The sequence below is a fragment of the Thamnophis sirtalis genome, unplaced genomic scaffold (genome assembly GCF_051295495.1).
Source record: "Thamnophis sirtalis isolate CommonGarterSnake01/CBP01778 unplaced genomic scaffold, rThaSir2_p1.2 scaffold_9, whole genome shotgun sequence".
NCBI classification, from domain to species: Eukaryota; Metazoa; Chordata; class Lepidosauria; order Squamata; family Natricidae; genus Thamnophis; species Thamnophis sirtalis.
Genome location: NW_028261389.1, coordinates 38,456,284 through 38,478,786, shown reverse-complemented (window position 1 = coordinate 38,478,786; position 22,503 = coordinate 38,456,284). Strand labels below are relative to the sequence as shown.

General features: G+C 35.6%; 1 protein-coding gene and 1 long non-coding RNA gene across 3 annotated transcripts in view; one reads left to right on the top strand and one right to left on the bottom strand.

Annotated features, from left to right (window-relative positions):
• Positions 1–549: 549 nt before the first annotated feature.
• Positions 550–22,503, bottom strand: part of POC1B (POC1 centriolar protein B) — a 35,782-nt gene continuing 13,828 nt past the window's right edge. Inside the window, exons 7-12 of one of the 2 annotated variants that reach the window (XM_014063152.2) lie at positions 21,832–21,965; positions 21,358–21,426; positions 20,938–21,090; positions 17,993–18,085; positions 3,405–3,623; positions 550–750 (exon numbers count right to left, since the gene is read on the bottom strand). In XM_014063152.2, the coding sequence (XP_013918627.2) occupies positions 646–750; positions 3,405–3,623; positions 17,993–18,085; positions 20,938–21,090; positions 21,358–21,426; positions 21,832–21,965 (773 nt within the window). In that variant the 3' untranslated portion in view covers positions 550–645. The remainder of the gene's footprint in view (positions 751–3,404; positions 3,624–17,992; positions 18,086–20,937; positions 21,091–21,357; positions 21,427–21,831; positions 21,966–22,503) is intronic. The other variant, XM_014063153.2, reaches the window with a different exon arrangement.
• The window catches only part of LOC148044096 (uncharacterized), a 28,270-nt gene continuing 12,350 nt past the window's right edge, over positions 6,584–22,503 (top strand). The window contains exon 1 of the long non-coding RNA XR_015697744.1: positions 6,584–6,717. This is a non-coding gene — a long non-coding RNA (uncharacterized LOC148044096). The remainder of the gene's footprint in view (positions 6,718–22,503) is intronic.

Genomic DNA, 22,503 nt, shown 5'->3' with positions numbered 1-22,503 from the left:
AGATATAACTTCTATACAGATGCAGAATTATATGCAGAGTTTTGGGCTATGCTAATTATTTCAAAGGACATGACAGCTCAATGGCTAAGACACTGAGCTTGTCGATCAGAAGGTCAGCAGTTCTGCATTCGAATTCCTACTGCCGCATAATGGAGTGAGCTTGTCCCAGCTTCTGCCAAACTAGCCATTCAAAAGCACGTAAAAAATGCAAGTAGAAAAATAGGGACCACTTTGGTGGGAAGGTAATAGGGCTCTGTGCGCCTTTGGCATTTAGTCAAGCCAGTCACAAAGACGTCTTTGGACAGCACTGTCACTTTGGCTTAGAAACTGACATGAGCACTGGCCCTAGAGCCGGAAACGACTAGCACACATGTGCAGGGAACCTTTACTTTTTAACTATGTCAAGAATAATTAACTATCGGAACACAGATGATACTGGATACTCAAAAAAAAAAGCAATATGTATATATATAAATATATATAAATATTTTAATAAAATATATTCAATATTTTAGCAATGATCTGTTAAAAAATCTTACAAGCAAAATCTTACAGGCACTTTTTATTTGTGGCATGTGTGTCATTAAGTATTACCACTTTTTACTTCACTTCCCTGAGAATAGATTAATAAGTATTCACCAGCATTTATGTTGTTTCTTGTCCCAAATGTAATAGTTTCCCTTGGTTCTGTAAGCACTCTTTTAATTTATCTTCAGTTAAAGTCAGGCGCTGTTCCAAGATTGAAACTGTCTGTTAGGAAGAGAAAATAATGAACGTTATTAGATGCTTGCTAAATGTATATTATGTTATTCATTTTTAATCCATTCAATAAGTTAGAACTGCAGCAATTGATCAAATAATCTTAAATTTACTAAATAGATTAGGAAGTCTAAAATATTACTTCTCCAAAAACTCTTTATTATCAAGTCATAAATTTGGATATCTGCAATACAGAAATGTAATGCCTCATATTCTTATAATTAAAAAAAATATCAGAGAGGATCAATAAAATTTGGCATGTCATCTGTATACTGGTATGGCAGAATCTATATAGCAAGAGGATATGTGGCATATATAGTCAAATGTAAATTATAATTATTGAAAGACAAGTAAACTATCTTCTTCTATCTTACACAGTCCTGGAAGTGAAATTTTTGAAAAGCTAATTCTCTCCACCTTAAATTGAGAACCAAATAATAACAATTGGTGCTATATAGCATTAGATAGATTAGATTAAACCAGGGATTTTCAAGATTCTCTTACTACTTGCAAGAACAGCATGCAGTATGATTTCTGGGCTCTAGTTTGAGGAATGGGCAATTCACCCTCTCTATATGCATTTGGAAGAGATACCCAGTTAAGGCATGGAGCTCTATGAATCGAACATAGGAATAGAATTCTTTGAAATATTTATATGAAGCTTTATATCTTTTTAAAAATAAACAGCATATCTTTTCAACATGTCATTGAAATCCATATCTAAATAATTGGCTAGGATGCAAATCTCTTAAAAATGGTTTTGTAGGAAAGACATTGAAAAGATTAATCCATTAATGTCTTACATTCCACCAATAAGTCTGTCAAAGAACCTGGATCACATCGTGACAGAGATTAAAAAGTACTTTCTTCTAGGAAGATAACTTATATATTTATACACTTTATTTTGTTACATTTGTCATTTATAGTAAGTTTCTTCCAACAATCAGAATCAAAAACAGAGAGATAACTATATAAGCTTTTCTATCTGAGACACCGAGCCATGGACAGAATATATTTAGAGTTATGCTTCTCTTTCTCTCATACGAATTAGTGTCCCAATCCCCAAAGGGGAAGTGATAACAAGAGAATATAAATTCTCTCATACAGTACTGTAGAGAAAACATATCTTGAACATAAACAGTAACTTTTCTTATGATTAATTATTCTTGGAATCCTGACACTTTTACAACTATTGTGTAAATCTTCAGTTGATGTAATGATAGTGTCTAGGACTCTTAGTGGGGATTTTTGCTCTCCCTATCCATTGTCAGTGTAGCTGCTTTTGCACATAAATGACTGAACTTTAACACACGCTCAAAATAGGCTCTTTGGAGAAAAAGTAATCACATCAAAATATAAAAAAAGATAACATGATCACATTCAAAAAGACTCCTTCACATAATAGGACACTTGACTGTGTCTGTCACCCACTTTACCCATCTCCATTTACTATACTCAATGTTTAAATGGATGGTTGGATATGTTGCAAGCCCAGACAGACTACTGCCTTAACGTTTATCAGGTTGCCTTAAATTGCATCGAGGAATAAGGGCATTCCAGTCAGAATTGCTGCTCAGGAATACAATTAACTGAGATACCTAACATTCTTGATCCCATTCTGGTCTCATCCATTACCAGCAAGTCAGTTAAGATACTCTCTGTAGTGCTCTCTCATTTATGAATGAGACAAAGGCAACCTTGAGTCTCAACCTCCGGGAGAGAGGGGCATTTCTGGTGGGAATTACATCTTGGCCTAGCTTCCAAACAATGTAGATTATTTCTCAATATCACTGGTTAATCAACATAACTGACAGAAACAAGGGAAACACAATTATTGGTTTACTGGCTGTCCCAAAATCCCATGGGCCCATGACATGCAATGGCATAGTGACTGTAGGATGGAAATGTTGCCTTTCCTAGTTCCTCCTTTTCTGCCTTTTTCTGGTAAGAAAGTGGTCCCTCTTGCAGAACGAACATTATCAATGTGACAGCCTGTTCTCCTTTTGTCATGCATTCTACCATAGTTCAAACTTAGTTATCTTTCTGATCCTGCAGATAAACTGATTTTATTCTAGGTTATTAGAATAATTAGGATATTTTCCTTCTCTACCCCTTGTAGCAGCAATCCTTTTCCAGTAGTCAGTATATCACCAGTAACACATATGCCACTAGATGAGAAACACTCGCTTAAATTGTATGTGAATGTTATTTACATTCTATTCTAATTTGGAAAAAGGTTGTATATGCCTTCATATGTGACAATGAGGATCACACAAGACAACTTTAAAAATTGTTTAAGTCACCTTTCATACGAAGCTGCTCAATTTGAAAGCATTTAATTTATTATTTACTGTAAAGAGAGGGCTTAGAAATTGAAGGTTCCCTCAGATCTGAAGCTGATGATTTTATCTACAGATTTAATATACACCGTTCTTGAAAATTTTGAAAGATAGGGTACAACTTGTAAAACAAAGTAAAAATGTTGAATGACATGTTTCAAGTCTGGATAAAAACCATGTTTGAGGCTCATTCCCACATGGGCCAACTTTTTTGTTAAATGTAAAATATAAAAGGAAATTTAAACTATTTAATAAGAGTTCAATTTCAAAACAGAACTCTTAATATAGAGGTACAGGAATACTCACAAGTGTCAGAACATCTAATTGTTCCACAATGTGTTCCAAAGCATTAGTCAATAAGGGTGAAATGCCCACAGATTCATCTATGGTTCCTGGTTCAGCCACAGTGCGCATCATTTCCCCTTTCAAATTTCTTTTTAACATTGCTGGAGAAGGTAACATGGAAGGATGCTGTGCGTTTTCATTGTTCATCCCATTTTGTTGCATATATGGATTTGTTCTCAACTAGATTTATAGAAGAAAACAGAAAGCATATTTGTGATATCTTCAGCTTTATATGAAAATGGGTATCCATTTTCTCCTATTAACAAACACATCTAATAACAGGTATTATTTCAACTACTACTTTTCTACTCCTGATTTTGGATAAACATTAGATTGATCTCAATCTTATATTTTGTTTGTCTCATTTTTTCAAAGATCTTGAGCAACTGACATTTTTGTTTTCTCCTTCATTGTTTTGTAACTGATACGTGACCTGGCATCGAATGATCCATAGAACTAGTTTGGCAAAGTGTTTCCCCATAGCAGGGATCAAAATCTGTGGCTGTTTGCAGTTTGTTCATCTATAACACTGGAAGCATTGTTAATGGTGAGGAATGCTTCAAAAGAACATTTACTCAAAGAGTCTTGCTCTCATAGAATTCCTTACTCCTTCCCCCAAGCAATTTTTGAATCTGAAAAGTCTATTCAGAAAATTACAACTTAGCCTTGAGTGATATGTATGGAGCATTTGCTGTTTAAAAAAAGAACTAGTAATGTTTTAAAACTTCACTGGGCATTTCCAAACTTTCTGTACCTCAACAATAGTTTAACAGTTTTCATGGATGATGGAACCTATAGGTGCCATTTTACCACTATTGCCTTTTGATGTATGTAGAGGAAGATTAAAGACATAAAATTTAGCTTCTGTAAGTTAAATGATAAGATCTCTTTTTTTAAAAAAGAAACCCTAACAGGAAAATTATTGCTATCATCTAACTCACTATTTAAAGAGAACAAAGTACATTGTTGTCTATTAACAAAGGCCACCTTTGTTAAATACAGTGAGCTGTGTTTACATAAATACATGCAAAGCTATGCATAAAATAACTGGCATTCCATGAGAGCAACTGTTTACACTTACAGGATAGGAATGGTGAAGTATCTTTGAAGCCCAAATTTATAGAGAAAGGAATGACGTAATCTAGAAAAATCTTGCAGGTAAAACAAGATGACCCAACTGATAATCAAGTGCTTAATTATATTATATACTGCTGTAGTTCAAAGAGAAAACAGCCTCAACTTTAAAATTTACCAGCCTGTATAACAACACATTTATGAATTTATTTGAAAATGTTACATCCCCCCCCCCCCAAATGTGTACTGCCTTATACAAATGAAATGACAATCTTTGGCCATATTTTTCATAGTAATACATCACAGTTTTATCATTTCATGAAGAGATATATTTTATCTTGATATTTACATGGTAATGACAGTCTTAAGTGCTTACGGTCTCTGACCATCCTATTTTAAAGTACATGTTTTTCAATGCCAAGATCATTGCAAACCCTATCTAAAAAGTTTTGTTTATCATGAGATCATTCTATTATTGTACAAGAAGTGAAACTCTAGAACCTGTTCAATTAATTATGCTTTATGTCAGGACATTTTTCTTTGGTTGCAGATTGGATCTCTCTCTAACGAGCTTCCATGTATTGCTTCTTGTCTACTTCAGGTGCTTTGGAGTACAAGTCCTCTCAATGACTATGACTCTCCACTGAACTGCATCTTCTTAGATAGGGCCCAATGTTCAAGTCTGTCAAGATCCTTCTGAAACATAAGTCTACCTTCCAAAGTGTTGGCAATTCTCCTAGGTTTGGTATCATCTACAAATTTGATGAGTTCCCCTTTTATTCCCTTATCTAGAAAGTTTATTAAGTTATTGAGGATCACTGGGCCAAAGAGAGAACCTTGAGGTATACCACTACATGTTTCCATCCATGTACATCTAGTTGAGGACTACATGCTGAATGGAGCTGGTCAGCCAGCGGTGAATCCATCTGCTTGTGGTACTCTCTATCCCACATTGTCCTGTATTACCCATGCTGGCTTCTAGTGATCACTTTATTTCTAAGTGCTCACAAATGTGCTTTTCGGTTATCTTTTCAAGGATTTCCCCAGGTGTTGAAGGTCAAGCTGATTGGTCTGTAGTTTCCTGGATGTACTTTCCCCCCTTCTTGTAGATTGGAATCATATCACCATTTTTCCAGTCCTCTGGCAGTCTCCCTATGTTCCAGGAGCTCTGAAAGAGTTTGTTCAATGGTTCAGAGATCATATCTGCCAGCTGTTTCAGTACCTTAGGATGTAAACCATCTGGTCTTGGCAATTTGAACTCATCTAAAGTGTATAGTAAAGTTTTTAAACTAATTTCTTACCTACTTTGATCTGCCTACCTGTTCTGTCTCCCACTGTGCTGCTTTTAATAGGCTGGATTAATACTTTCCTTTTGCATAAAGACAGTTGCAAAGAAGGAAATAATAAACCTAAAAGAAAGAACCTCTCAATTACAGCTTTTGCACATCTTCTTTGTAACTTAGCTTTATTTATTTCTTGCTTGCTAAGGGTGACAGTCAATTTAAATTTAGTAAAATGATGGCATCAAATAACAGCTACTTCTTTAACACACCCGAGAACTGCTTTATTTGAAGTAAAATTTATTTTTACCTTTGCAAATATTACAGGCTCTGCTTTTTATATTAAGCAGATGTTTTCCATGATCATTTCATAACTAACAATTTTTTTTATATGACTATGTCAGTTGAATAAGATGTTATTTTCCCCTTTCAGTAAAACAGTCTGATTAAAGAAAAAAAAAAACACATTCAGAGTCTAAAATTGTCAAAGGTTCTAGAGTTTCAAGGTGAGAAATTCCTTATCTGGCAGTCAATTCTAAATATAAATGCTGCAGGAAGGCAGAAGAGCAGGCAGAGAAAGAAGGAAGGGAGACTTATAGGCACTTTCATAAAGTATAAATATTCTTGTGGAAAGCATAGCTGCTAAAAATAGCAATACTAGCTGTAAAGAGAGAGTAAAGAAATAAATATTTGTATCCAATCTGTGAATGCAAATGATTAAGATTAAGAAATTCTCACTAAAATAGTCCCACCTTTACAAGCAAAATGAAAACTGTGTGTTTAAATTTGCAACTTTTATTTTTCAGACTATATTGTACTGTAATATACAAGAAACATTGCAGGTCTTACAGTAAAGCAACTATACAAAGATGCGGAGTTCTGTAATATCCATACCAGACTAGTTCTCTACCAAAAATATTGTATGTATTTTCTACATAGCAGGGACGTGCAGTCACTAGAGGCAAGGGAGGCGGAGCCTCACCAGTCTCCTCAGGAAAAAGAAAGAAATTTAAATATATTTTTTTAAATAATTAAAGCCAAAATAGTTGCTACCAGATTCCAGCTCACAGTGGCTTGGTGTCTGCTTAGTGTTAACCAAAGCAGGAGGCGAGAGAACTCGGGGCCTCTTTTCCATAAGGAATTTTTCGCCTTCTAAAAGTTAATAAAGAGTTAAAAGGCAAAGAAGTTCAGATGGAAAAGAGGCACTAATTGCCGCTGCCGCCACCACCGCGCAAAGGAGGGGCGGCGGCGGCAGCGGCTGCTTTAAGTGCTCCCTTGTCTTACAGCCGGGGCCGCTCCAGGCCGCCGGCCGCTGACACATGCTCCTGCAAGAGCCTCTGCGCAGCGCCGGGAGGCCGCAGAGAAGCTTCGCTCCGCTTCTCACCCAGCCTTCCCCCAGAGGCGATCCGGGACTTCCAGCGGCGGAGCTTGGAGAAACAGCGGACGCAGGCCGGGACAGCGGGGGGACAGCGGGACACTTTGCATCGCGGGAGCCACCAAGCGCCTTTGCTGCAGACCCGGGCGCTTGGTTGTTCCCGCGATGCAAATTCCCCCCCTCCCGCCGAGGCCAACCGCTGCCCTGCTGAGCCTCACCAGGTATCAACCTCACCGCACATCACTGCTACATAGCCACCCATCTCACAAAACAAGTGACTCTAAGCAGTGCACAACTAACCTAAAAACCAATAATTAATAAATATTATTATTAAAAAGTATTAAAATTATAAAAGCACAGTTATAAAGGAAACAATATGCAAAGGGCTCCAAGTAATAGTCACGCTTCAGCAGTACCTTGGAATTGTCAGGTCTGATGGCACAATATCATTACCCAAAATAATTTACTATTAAGTTAATATTTTTATCCCACCTTTATTTTATAAATAATTCAAGGTGGCGAACATATCTAGTATTCCTTTCTTCTATTTTCCCCACAGTAGCAACCCTGTGAGGTGAGTTAGCCTTCAAAATCTCAAATCAAGTTTCAAAATCTCACCAATACCATTGTAACTTTTTTTTCTTGCCATAGAAGTTTCCTGGCTATTCAAGAATGAACTTGACTGTTATAATAAGTGATAAACTGTACTCAAACTGAGATAAAGGAGATACTGGCCATAACAAATCAAAACACGTCACATAACATTTGCCATAAATCTGACCATTTTTTAAAAATTATTATTAAATATTTTTGGAATATGTTGAATTATTGCTAGGGGGAAGAAGGGAAATAGATTAAAGTGCAATGTTCTTATCAAAATGAAAGGAAAACTAGTTGCTTTCCCAAAAATACTCAGGAAAAAAAAAATCAAGGGTGAGTAATCCAAACCCACTTGCCATTGTCTCTCCTCAGCACTGCTGAAATTTTGAACCAAAACGCTCAGTCTTTCATACTATTTTTGTTTGATTGATTAAAAAAAAGGAGGGGATTTTTTTTTCTAAATCCCTCCAACTGGTGGGAGAAGTAGGTTGTGGCTTCTAATCCTGAGAAAGCTGCCTATCCCTGACAACAGGAGTGGGAATATTTAGAATAGCTTTTTGTACTCTGACCAATGAAAGAGAATCTGAAACAATGGCCATTCTTATACCCTACCTAGTATTGAAGCATTTCAACATTATCAGATTATTTTTAAGACCATCCTAATCTAGACAATGCATAAAAAAGGAGAGCTATCAATACTCAACATGCATGCAAATAAACTGGCAATCTTATGATATTTACTAAAAATAAGTATTACTGACTTTAATGGGATTTACTTCTAAATGTGGTGTATAACTACATTCCAGTCTTTCTAGCTTGTTCACTATCAAGTGGAAAAATTTGTTTCATATTTAAAACAAATCTTTAAATGATAAAACGTTTCCCCAAAATAAGGAATACATGGGCTATTTTTTTAGTTTTTCCAAGAAAACTTTTGACAAAAGCAATGGAGCAATTGTCTGCTCAACATAATTGCCTATTTAGCTTGAGTTACATGAAATTACTTTATTATTTTTCCATTTAACATCTACAACCAATATCTTGAAAGTAGAAATGAAGCATATGGTATGTATGCAACAACATTGAACTAAAATATTCTGAAAAAAAGTCCATGTAGTGTCCAATAATAACAATGTGTGATTTCTTTGATGTAAGGCCCACAAACTAACAACAATCTCAGAATAAATAAGTATAGTTTATTAATTTAGCTGGCAGGGCAAGCTACACATATGAACAGGGAGCAACTTCATATGCACATTGATATTACCTCATTGGGTAATGAAACGTCTGCAAGCAAACAAGATCAGAGAGCACCAAGAACTTTGTGGTTCAATCCCAAACTACATATATTCTCTTCCTTTGATAAAATTTCTTTGAAAAAATAAAGTTCTCCTAAAGCTGCAAGATCACTTCCATTTTTCTCATATTGGACTTTTAACATTGGGGGAAAAATCTTGGACTATTATAAATAACTTTGGAAAACACCTATTCAGCAATGACTCTGAAAGGTTTTTAATAAATTAAGGACAAATGTTGCAATTCAAATTATAATTTATCAATATGGCTTCCCTTACTAACTTCAACAGTGTGTTAAAATAGTGCAGCCAAGCTAAATTCTCTGATGTATGGACTTTAGAAAAATAGTACAAACAAGTATTACAGTAACACACACACACACACACAACTTGTAAATGACTGTGGTTTCAATTTCTTCCATGACTTTAAAGAATTCCTACCAAATCTGCTTGATAGAATAAAAATCAATCAAAACCAACCAACCAGTCAAATAGATCTCTGACACATTCAAGTTTAAAACTGGGCAGTTACAGATTTACAGAACTATAGATAGCCTGCTTCATTATACTTATGAACTGGCAAAGGTATTTAGATCAGTACTAAATCATCTTGTAGGTCAGCAGGAAACTCATTACGCTCAGACTGTCCAAGTAACAGAAGCACTTTCTAAGAGTGCTAAAATAATTATTTCCTGTGTGAAAGGCTTGCTGGTGCATCTGGATCCTTGGGGCTTAGCTTTCAGAGAGTTGCTTTTTTTTCTACAGGAAGACGGAATTGTTTGTCAGTGGAAGTGTGGACTGAAGAATTTTATACATGCCTCAGAATCAGTTGTGACAATGATACCTAGTCCTTAGATTACAAGATACATTGGGGGGGGGGGAGGAGATAAAAATGGAAAAGAAGGAAATGATGGATACAGGTTCATAAGAATAGCATCAGCTTAAGGTACAGTGGAATGAAAGTAGAATACCCTTATTTGTACAGCAAACTACTGTATTACTTTAAAAGTAGAACATATTTTTGGATCTATGTTACATAAATGTTAAAATGGGAAGAATAGTTAAGTATTAACAAATCCTATGATAACAAGCTAAAGTATAATTTGCCTGTTCAAAGTGACATTTTGTTAAGAAAGTATTCTTAGCTGGTATGCAGAGATGAAGTAAGCAAGAGATCTATCAGCTTCATTTTTTTCAATTAACTCAGTCTGGATTACCAGGTCATAGAATAGGCCACAGAAGTCCTTTGGAGACAAGTTGTATTAATATGTCAATAATGCTTCTCATTAACAACTGAATCAGATGAGGATACACATATTCTATTATTGAATGCAGCGATGGGTTGAATGCCAATAAATTGGGAATAAATCAACTAAATAAAATATTTGCTCGTTATGGGAACTGGTGAAATTTGCGTGTTCCATGTACAACTGTGCTCTCTAAAACATAAACACAAAACACCTTATTCCTAACATCCTCACTTGAAAGCCCAAATCACCATCAGGAATGCCTATTTATTGCTTGAATAATTTTATTGCAAGCCATTTGGAGATGTGATCATTTAGGAAGTGATCAGGTGCCTTCACTTTGACTCCTGATGACAGCCTGGATAAGTCTGTTCATTTTTCTGACCACAACTTTGGAATATTTGCCACTGCCTCCTTCCTAGGGCTAGAGCAGTGGTTCCCAAAGTGGGCAGTATCAGCCCCTGGGGGTGGTGGGATTACTTAGGGGGGCACTAAGAGGCAAGGGAGGTGGCAGAGGAGTGCTGGAGATGGCCCCCTCACAGGACGCAATTCTGCCTGGGGCTCTGTTGGTTGCGAGTCATCTGAGAACTTCCGGCAGGGGTGAAATTCAGCCGGTTCTGCCCGGTTCTCCTGAACGGTTGGTCAAATTATGGGCAGTTCGGAGAACTGGTAAAATGCACCACTGACAGGCTCCACCCTCACCTTCCGCCCCTCCCACTCACTCCTTTTCATACCTCGCCTGCCTTGAGGCACAGGTGCTGCTGCTGCTGCTCCCTGGTTCCCTCACTTATTTCAACCACACAGCCCAGCAGATCTCTGCCCGGTGAGTCTTCCTTTGCTTCTATTCTAGCTACCTCCCCCACGCCCCAGCCAAGGTATCTATTCTTTCCCCAAGCTATTTCCCTCCATCTGGGCTCTCCCTTGCAGAGCTGAGCCTAGCATTCAGTTTAAAATCCAGGGCAGGGGAGGGGGGCAACAGAGCAGCCAGGAGGCGGGAAAAAGTTTTTCTTTTTTGCCAAGCTATTTCTTTTTTCACAAGGAGAGGAGGAGAGAGGGAGGAAGGCAGAGAAGGAGGGAGAGAAAGAGAGGAAAGGAGAAAGTCAGAGAGAGAGAGGAAGAAAAGGAGGAAGGAAGTGAGACGAAAAGAGGAAACAAGTAAGAGAGGGGAGGAGGGAGAAAGAGAGAGAGGAGAATAAGAGTGGGAAGAAGAAAGGGAGAGAAAGGGAGGAAGGAGGGAGGAAGAGAAAGAGAGGAAGAGAGGAAAGGAGAAAGAGGGAGAGAGAAGGGGAAGAGGAGGAAGAGAGGTGTGAGAGAGAGACAACTGAACTTTACTTATGAAAAGGTGTTATGTCAATGGAAGAGATGGGAAACTGCATTAGTGATATATAGTTTATGTCAATGCGTTGATTTGTACTAAAATGTTTAGCTTAAAGAAGTTATAAGGAATCACAAATATGCAAGTTAAAAGTGTGGAAAATGTAATGTATGTGTGTATGACCCTTTGCATTAGTTGTATTGGGAAAAATTATATATATATAATATATATTCTATCTATAAATTATATATATATATAATATATATTCTATCTATATATATATATAATAAAAAAAGAAAATGATTCCCCAAAGAGGTAAAAGGCTACATTTTGCTAGTTATTCTTTGCTTCCAATCTGTTGAGGAAGGGGATTGGACTCCATTGTCTATTTCCCTTTCCATCCCCATGGTTCTTTAGTGAAAATTATAACCCAAGAACATATAGATCTATTAAAATGTTCCCATTCTCACTTTCCATATTGGGAATCCCTAGGCACCATGCAATAATCTCATCAAATAATTCAAGCAAATGTTGGTCCTTTCTTAATTACACCAATGCAAACAATGTGCTGACAATGACTTTGTAAAATGAAACTTTATTTAATTGATCATCTCATCTTGCTTCAGAATCCCAAAGGTGCTTTTTCAAGAGGCAACTTGACTTTCTGGTTTTTCTTTAAAGACACTTCTTGGATGAGAAGCAAAACATCTTCAAAGAAAAACCAGAAAGTCCAGTTGCCTCTTGAAAAGGCACCTTTGGGACAACCATGACCTGGATGACTGAGAATCTTCCTGTAGACATCAAGCTCCAGAATCCTTGCTTTGCTACAGAGTAAAGAGCAACATCCTGGTTTATTTGCACAGAGAAGGCAGGCAGGGAGTTGGTAGGGTTTATCTATTCACTTAGCAAAGCCTTAAACCAGATGTGAACACACACGTATTGTAAGTATTCTGATTTTCAGAGCAGAAATGGTAGAAGCAGAAAAATCAAAGAAGAAATGTAGACAATATAGTGTGGAATATCTGAAGTATGGATTTATACCAGCACCATCAAAACAGTAGCTGCCACAGTGCTACTATGTGAAAAAGTATTTTCTAATGAGCCAATGAAGCCTTCCAGATTGAATGAACATTTGAAGAAGGCACATCCTGACAAGGCAGACAAGAGCCTAACTTTTTCAATCACTTCGTGACAACTTGCAAAAGCGCCCAACACTGTCACGCATGTTTTACAATGCTTCCCAACAAAATACTGATGGTTTGCGTGCATCATACATTTCATTGCTGATTGCTAAGTCTAGAAAGCCACATACTATTGGTGAAGAACTCATCCTACCAGCCATTAGTGAAGTTCTGAGTACTGCTTTGCAGGTCACCACATGATATAATTAAGACAATTCCTCTCAGCAACAATTCAATGCAAAGACTCATAGATGAAATGGATGAGAATGTGGAAGATGTATTGTGCAGCATACTATGGACAACAGACTTTGCATTACAGCTGGATGAATCAACTTTGCCAGGCAATGAATCTTTGCTTCTTGCTTATGTGCACTTTATTAAAGATGAAAGTTTGACTCAAGTTGTTATTTGCGAGGCAACTAAAAACAGATACTAAAGGGGAGTCAATATTTCATGTTGTTGAGCAGTTTTTCAAAGACAAGGAAATTCCACTTACCAACATACTAGCTTGTGCAACTAATGGAGCACCATCAATGACTGGTCGCTACCGTCGGTGCGTTGCTTACTTGAAAAAAGCAGTGCCAAATATCTTTACCATTCACTGTGTCATTCATCACCAACATCTTGTTGCAAAAAACCTCAGTGATCACTTGCACAAGTCATTACACACTGTCATTACTGCAGTTAACAAAATTAAAGTATATGCTCTCAATGATCGACTATTCGGAGAGTTCTGTGTTGAGAATGATGAAGATTTTGATCATTTGCTTCTTCATACAGAAGTTCGTTGGCTATCAAAAGGAAACTGTGTAAGATGCTTTTACAATCTTTTTGACACTGTTGTGGAGTTTTTTGAAGACAAGAATGCTTTGCTCAGTGGTGAACTCAAAGAGATCAGGCATGACATTGCTTATTTATCAGAACTATTTGCAATGTTCAATGAAGTGAATTTGCAGTTGCAAGGAAATGAGGTCAATCTTATTAAGGCCAAATCTGTCTTCTCTACGTTTATTTCAAAATTAACTGTATTCAAGTGCAATATAGGCCGTCAGGAGCTATATCAATTTTTGAGCTTGTCTGAGCTAGAAGAGAAAGGTGGGATACAAGATCTTCAAGTTTTTTGTGACCATTTGGACATGCTGCACAAAGATATGTCTGAGCAATATCAGGATCTTTTTTTGATGGAAATTCCAGATTGGATGATAAATCCATTTTCAGATACTGAGGAAGATGGGGTAGTGGAGGAACAACTCATAGAGCTGCAAAATGACATTGAGTTGAAGCCAAAGTTTAAGAAATCATACCAAGAGTTTTGGTTACGGAAAGAAATTTCTGATCACTATCCTGAACTATGGACAGTGGTTAAGAAGCTCCTTGTTGCATTTCCAACACCATATTTGGTGGAACGTGGCTTCAGTGTGGTCATCTAACTTCTCTCCAAGCAAAGAAATTGACTCCAGATTACTGAACATGGTGATTTAAGACTCTGGCTAAGTGACTTAAAACCAGACATTGGAAAACTGGTATCACTTCATCAAGCCCATCCATCACATTAAGAATTTACTGAACAGTGGCGGTGAACGGGCAGTGGCAATGAATGGGCAACGATCAGCGGTGGTGATCCCTGCCATCTAGAACAGCTGATCGATGGTATTCCAGGAGGCCAATCCAACCACCAATCAGCTGCTTGGCAGTGAAGGCTCCAGCATTCCCTGGCCACCACTGCAAATGCTGCTGTACCAACCCCTTTCCCCCTGCCACAATATGCTCTATAAGATGCACAGACATTCCCACCCACTTTGGGGGTGGGGGGAAGTGCATCTAATAGTACAAAAATATGGTATATCAATACATTTAAAAATATAAATATCAGACGGTATGGAGGAAATATTTAGTAAATAGTTATGTCCAAATATATAACTAGCAGTTAATAAATCATTTGTCTGACAAATAATTTTGAAACAAGATTTTCAGTGAAAAATGTAGTGTAAGAAAAATTCCACAAATGCTATTTCTAGAAGCATTTATGGAGGGAAAAGTAGGTATTCTTAACATTTGTTCTAAGATACACAACAATAGAAGTCAAGGTAAATTAACATAACGAGTTTATGAAAATAGGACAGTTGTAAATTATTTACAGACTCCTTAGCTACGAGCAAAATTTAAAATAGAACATTGTGCAATACTAGAAATATTTAAACTGTAATGTCCAAAAACAGTGTATTTATTTTTCTAGAGAAGTGTCTATAAAATAAAGTTCACTGTGCAGGATCCACAATTGTATGAAGAACCTCTGACCATTTTTTTCTTACAACTAACTCCAGTACCGAACAACTATTCTTCCAAAGTTAGGCAGACTGTATTTATTTGAATTTGTGCGATTAGACTCTTATTTCTTATTTAGCATCTAGATTTCATTCCACTTCCAGGTTAAACAAAACAGTCACTAAATAAAAACCATAGCACTGTAGGTATGGCTGCGAGTGTATTTATTATTTATTTCAATTTTCCATACTCAAATTTCTTTTATCCTTTATGGACGTTTTTAACAATATTTTGTACATTTTACTTCAAAGATCTCTTTAATTCTAACATATTTTTGCCTAAAACACTAATAATTTATTACATTAATTATTATATTATAGAGTCCTTTCAACTGTTATTGTATGTTGTTATGGCAATTTAAAGGTTTACAATATTTTTAAGCTTTGGCTTAATACTGTGTGCATATTTTTATATGCACTAAATAGTGCCTAAATTGAAACAGAAAATGTTAAATAGAAACTCAATGTATGAAAAGTTGGTTTATTATATAAGTACAAAATAAGCATAATACTGTATTACAAAAATAAAAAAATCAGACTATATCAAATTTTACACTTACATTATCTGTAAACATTAAATTAATTGGATATAAATCTTTTCAAAGATCCTTCTTTTTACCTCTGGCGTAGCTGGTTCTTGACTGTGGATTATCTCGATGTTCCATTCTTTTGAATAGGGAGAGTGATGGGGAGGGAAGTGGAGTTGTGGAAGGAGTAAGTTTCTTTAAAAAATCTCTCACTAAATTTGATTTGCCTGGTTTTTTTCCTTTTGTTTTCATATATTTCACAATTGACACTTTAAGATTTCATGTATTTCCTGGTGTTCCTTTCCAAAACATTCTACATTTGGATCCACACCAATTATTCTTTCAATGAAATCTTTGTTTGGAAGCTCTCATTCAGTCTAGGGCTATCATCCTGAAATTGAGATCATTTTTTTCACATCTTTCAGTATCAACCTCTAAAATCAAGAGATTTCATCAGTATAATTTTTTTATTTCATCCATATTTTTGTTTTGGCCAAGTCCTTCAATTTTATTTACAAGACCAACATTTCTTCCCAAAAATCTTGCATTTATATCATGCTAATATCCTGCCATGCTGGTGCTATGACTTGGCATATGAAACAATTCATAAATCAATCTTCAAAGAGGACTTGTTTCATTCAAACTTTCCAAGTAGATCAATAATAAACAGTGTGTGGTTTCTTATGTTTTCGGACACATGGGGATTACCAGATTTGTAGGTCAAAAAGCTTGAACTGGTAGCTTTACTCTAGCCTCAAATGCTTTACATTCAGACATTGGTCTGGCCTCTGCTTATGAAGGTCCATTCTGGCAATTTCCCCCCAGTACAACTGGTTTTGTCTAAATTGAATGTTTGTTCAGGCAAATAGCTCCCTTCCACTATGGATGAACTTGATGTTCCTCCACAAAATGTTTGGCAGTTTCTTTGTCCGGGTTTGTATCTTAACCTCTTGTGTTGTAATGGTATGTGGGAAAAGACCTTGGGAAATAAGGCAAATAAGGCTTAAAGGAGATAGAGGGGAGCTGTACTTTCAGACTTGCAAGACTCTGTTAATGCAGTTTTACCATAAAGTAGAACAAGCTTATTTGGTCATGTTTCTTGTCTGGTCTACCTGCTAAGGCTGACATGTATATTTGTTGTGGCAATTAAATCTTTGCAGAAACTAAATAAGCCAGCCATGATTGACTGTGAATGTTTCCATGCATTCGTCATCTGCTTGTTCCTTTGGTGTTCTGAAAATACTGCTTGCCTTAGCCTGAATGATAAGACGCCCAACTGGCATCCTCTTTTGCATCTGATTTTCAAATCAAAGTATACAGAGTTTTTTTCATTTCCTGAATGAGGCCATTTTGCTGCCTTACATGTGTTATAACTGCTTTCATTCCTGATAAATCTTTTCATCAGCTCTCTGATCCTTTCCTTATCCTTCAAAATAGCAGAGACAGTGGAATGGGCCAGATCTTCTTCTCATGCTATAATAGTCACCCATAATTTTCAGCTTTAAATTGAAACTATAATACAATTTAAATTATAAAGTTGAACCTACAATGTTCATTTTCAATTTTGAGATATGGTTTGGCTTTGCTTTTTGACACTTTTTTTCAGCTGAACTATAGTTTTTTCTCTTTGAAGACACCTTGATATGAGGTATTAATGAGCATAAATGATAAGCAAAAATAACCACAGGATATACATGATACTAACTCTAAGGGAGACGGAAATTCTGCAAAGGTCATAAATGCACACAATAGATGCAAAATAATTTTTTTAACCATCATATTTGTGAAGGTTGCTAATCAACCTAGTTGCTAAATGAAGAGTAGCTGTAATTTATTCATTCAAATTCGAAAAAAACTCACATTGTTTTAGATCATGGAGCGCTTCACTTCCTGCTAAATTTTACCACAACCACTTAGGTGTTTTTAAACTAACACATACCAGTGATTAAAACTATCGTATTTTCATTATCAGTAGCAGAAGAAATGTTACTCTGCGTATAGGCACGTTTCTATGTAACTGGAGTGGGAATATCTGTTCAGCCTGTCTCCTGCTAAAATTCTCAGATTCCTTATGTACTTCTGATAGACTATGAGATACCTTTACATCTGAGGTTTACTGAGAAATAAAACAGAATCACAATATTGGCATATAAAAACTTATGACTTCAAAAAAAGTGTTTTGTAGTTATAAATAACTCCTAAAATTTAATTCAGGATTCTCTCATAATTTTATTTCAATTAAGAAAGGAAACTGTCATACACAGAGGCCATACATGCATATTAGCTTTCTAAATCTTAACTTGTACTGAATTAGTGTAACTTGAAACTTACCTGCCATGATGGAGGAAAAGTAGGCGATGAAGCAATATTTACAACAGGAGGATCTAATATTTGCATGTTTGTTACATCAAAGTTGGGATTTATCTGTTGAAAAATAGATTTGCTTTTATTCTGTTATCAAAAAATAAATATTGAATGCTTAAAATATACATGAGATATTTAAATATTTAAGACAAAATATTCAGGATATATTTAGGAAAGAAATCATACTCACTTTCTTTACATTTTTCTTACAATTTGTATTATATCAAATTTATTTTGCTTTTTCCTCAAGAGTGTGAAAGGGTGAAATTTGTTTAATGTCATATTCTCTGATGAGTCAATTGGCTATCTCATTATATTTGGATATCAATTATCTTTAGCCTTGTCACATTGCATTGACAAAACCCTAAAACAAGAGCTGTTCTCTAGGAGACCCTAGAAAATGGTTCAGGAATTCTATAAAAAGAAGTGGACACTGTGCTGCATGTAGAGCAGAAGTAAAATTTTATGAAGCAAAATTATGTCCAAATTATTCATGTAAAAAATATTGCCCCTACTACCCTTATAAAAGAATAATGAATATTGCTAAAATTCACTAAAATACATCTAAAACCCAAACGGATTCAAAATAGTCGACACCATGACATAAAAAATCTCTTACAACTATATGTACACATTCAATCATAGTTTCAATTGGGAAACTGACCATATTTAACCAAGCTAAATTCAAAGAATACTATGGTAGCCTGAAATTCAGATGAATCGGCCATCACTGAACATATAGAAACAAACCATATTTCTGCTCCATTGAAAAGAGACAATAAAAAGGCTAGGAAGGAAACAAAAACCAAAAAAAAATCCTCTCCAGCAACCAACGCCCAGATAAACAGGGATTAAGATAAAGATTTCCTCTTTCCAGTTGTGTCGGATCTTATCTCTCATCTTATTTCCATTGCTTTGCCAAGGGAGCCAGCGTTACCTGAAGATATTTCCATGGTATATAGCCAGCATGATTATATGCCATATGATTATATGCCAAGGCGCATGAAATGCTGTTACCTTCCGACCTATTTATCGCATTTGTATACTTTTGAACTGCTAGGTGGACAGGAGCTGGGGCAAGTAATGGGAGCTCAATTCATCACACGGCACTCAGCTCTCGAACGCAGGCTGTCACCTTTAACCATTGAGCCATCACACTCCTAAACATTTACTGTGGTAATTTTTTTTTAACTTTGATGCATCTGACTATAGCTGAAGCTTGATAAGTAGATCCCAGCAGACAATGAAACAGCAATAGTTTCACGAAGAACTTTTAAAAAACAATATGTTCAATTGGCATAGAAACTACTGTAAGTGTAATCTATTGCAATAGTTGCTAAATATTTGCGAAATAGATTAAAATAGGCTCTCATCTTTCCTACAGAACACAGATGTTTTTTGTATGAGCTGAAGTTTCCAATCTGTGTATGTTTAATATCTCCTAATATAAACCACTTCAACTTTCTTTTCTGTGTGATCATATCAGATATAATACCATGGGAGCATTATATAAACAATATAACTGAAAAGGTCAATCCCTATAAAATGTTCTTTACTGCCACATTTATTGTTCTTATTGAATCAAAACTACTTACCCCATTTCCCCCAAAATAAGACCCAATCAGAAAATAAACCCTAGCATGATTTTTCAGGATGCTCGTAATATAAGCCTTATGTTTGGGGCAACACAGTAATATAAAACAGCACTTTCTATATTTAAAAATGCACTGATCCTAAAAAAAAATCCTGTTAGGATGGTTCCCATTCAACAGAATGTTCTTAAACATTAATGCCATCTAGTGTGTTAAAGCTATAATAAGCTACTAACATAAAATACTATGTAAAAATTGTACATGTACATTATATATGGGATTCATATTGACATTATATGAACTATATTATCTGTTACTCCATAGTTAAGTCTCTATTCTATTCTCTATTCTATTCCACGTGGCTATGCTGAGAGATGGCCTTTTAGAGTGCACACTAAGTGTTTAAAGGTCAATGACATAATATCCCCCTCAAAGAGATATTTGGCACCTTTCAAATCCAGTGGCACATGTCATGCTTGATCATTGCAGGACTTGGAGGGGTATGAGTTTAATTCACAGGTGGCAGAAATCATGGTATAGAAGATCTGTCTTCTTAAAGTTTCACAGACTCAAATGAATTGCAAATGGCCACTTGATGTTGCTCAGCCAACACTGCTCTGTCAAATTGCCATTCAAACAATAGCAGTTATAAGCAACTTTATCTACAAGGAAATTCACAAAATCATTTTGTCCCTTCCCATAAAAGGGTCATGTCACTCTGAACAGAAACATGGCTCCTATGAATAGAATCATGGGAACCATGGTAGGAATGCACATACACATTAAACACACATAAATGTTATTGCTTTTATTGTCACTAAATGTGCTCAAGCATGAACTCATACTAGAATCTAGTTGTCCTTTTTTCTGCATTCCTATTGGCTTGCCTATTTAGAATATGATTGTCTGTGTATTAATGGTAATTAGGAAGAAGTGAGAGAAGCGAAGTCTTTGAGGCTTTAAAGTCAGAGTTGTTCCCATTATTCAACACCCTATCATTTCAATAAAAAAACTACTGAACTTTAAAATTGGCAGCCTATCCTCCACTCCCAACTTAACTACAACTGTGCTCTATAACCAACAGGGAAAGTCCTTTAAAAAAATGTAGAGAAAAGAATTGAACTAATGAGAAATGCTACATTCGCCCAGTTTTAGGGGAAAGAATAAAAACTGTGGATGGTAGAGAAGAAAATGACTGAAAAACTCTGGAAAAACATGATCAAAAGTTCAGTCAGTATTACTGAAGAAAATATCTATACTGAAAAATTGCAGGTCCCAGTTGTACCCAATAATTTGTTATTAAAAGCCATAATAGTTTACCTCAACTGCCTCTGATTTTGCATCATGATGATGAGGTGACCGAGGGTAAATATCCAGAAGGTGAGGTGGATCATCACTATGTAATCTTTGCACATGTTTTTCAAGAACTTTCTTATATTCAGATGAATCAAAATTTGTCTTCCAGAGCAGCACCTGTAAGGAATTTATTAATGTTTCATGAATGCAGCCTTCTCATTTGGTAATTAAGGGTTTAACTTAATATCCAGTGTATAGTAAAGCAATAAGACATACAGTGTAATATAATTTAAAAGAAAATTTGCTGACAAAAAAGCATCAGACAATAATTTTGTAATTAACACATGAAAAATATATTCTTCTAAATTTGATAATAAAATATGTATTTAGTGAACTTATTAAGAAGAGTGATATTTACTTAAGAATTTAACTATTTTAACAAACCTGTGTATCTGTGCCACCAGAAGCGAATGTCTCTCCATCTTTTGAAAAGGCTACAGAAAGCACAGGACCCTATTTTTTTTAAAAGGACAGAGGGAAACAAGATAAATATGTTTTAAAGGCTAATGGTTTTGTTTTAGTACTCTCTCCCTTCCTTTTATTTAATCATTCCTAAATTGTTAATAAACAAGTAATATATTAGTAATCATTAAACATGTTTAGGTGATTAAATGGACTACATTAATTGGCATATTATGGATGCAATATTTGTTCAAATGATATTTTAATTGATTGTGCTATTAAATTATTTTTGACTTCTAGGAACCACAAATAGAGTTGGGTCTTTGTATATGTCCAAATTAGGATAGTTTGATATAGCTCCTGTATAATTGACATAGGTTTTCATTACAGTAACTTTATCATAGAAATTATTTTTTATGATGAAATTAAAAGCAAGTCCCAAAATAGAAAGTGTACCTCATGCCCACGAAGTGTGTATAAGAGCCTTCCTTCTATAAGATCCATAATCTTAAGAGTTCCATCATTAGATGCTGTTATGAGAAAGTTGCCAGAAGGATGGAAAGATGTGTAATTAACACTTCCCCTGTGAACTGATTTAAATAAAAGTAGTTCAGACATTGATAGAAAGAAGAAAACTTCCAAAACAAAAACAACACATAACATCACTGACCAACAACACAAACCTAATTAAATTACTGAGAAGAATAACAATGAAGTTTATCATCAGGATATGGAACACAGGGTTCTATCCTATGATTGATATTTTTAAAATGCAATTCTAATAAGTACCAGTTTTAGATTTTAACTAGCTTTTACACCATTATATCTATCATTCTCCTTATTCTTACAGGTGTGCAAAATGCTTTCAGTTTGGAGTGTTCCATAACTAGTTACACTCACACCAAGGGCTCTGTAATGGATTACAATTATAAGGGGGCATTCTGAATTCCATTTTCCCATCCGTATTATCTATTGAGTTCCTTTCATAGCTTATTTTCCTTGCTGTTATTTTGTACTGCTCTGTAACATTTCCCTTACATTTAAATAAGCAGACTTAAATACTACGTAGTTTTCCTATTCTTCATTATTATTCTTCACTAGTCAGTTATTTTAATATTTACATTCCAG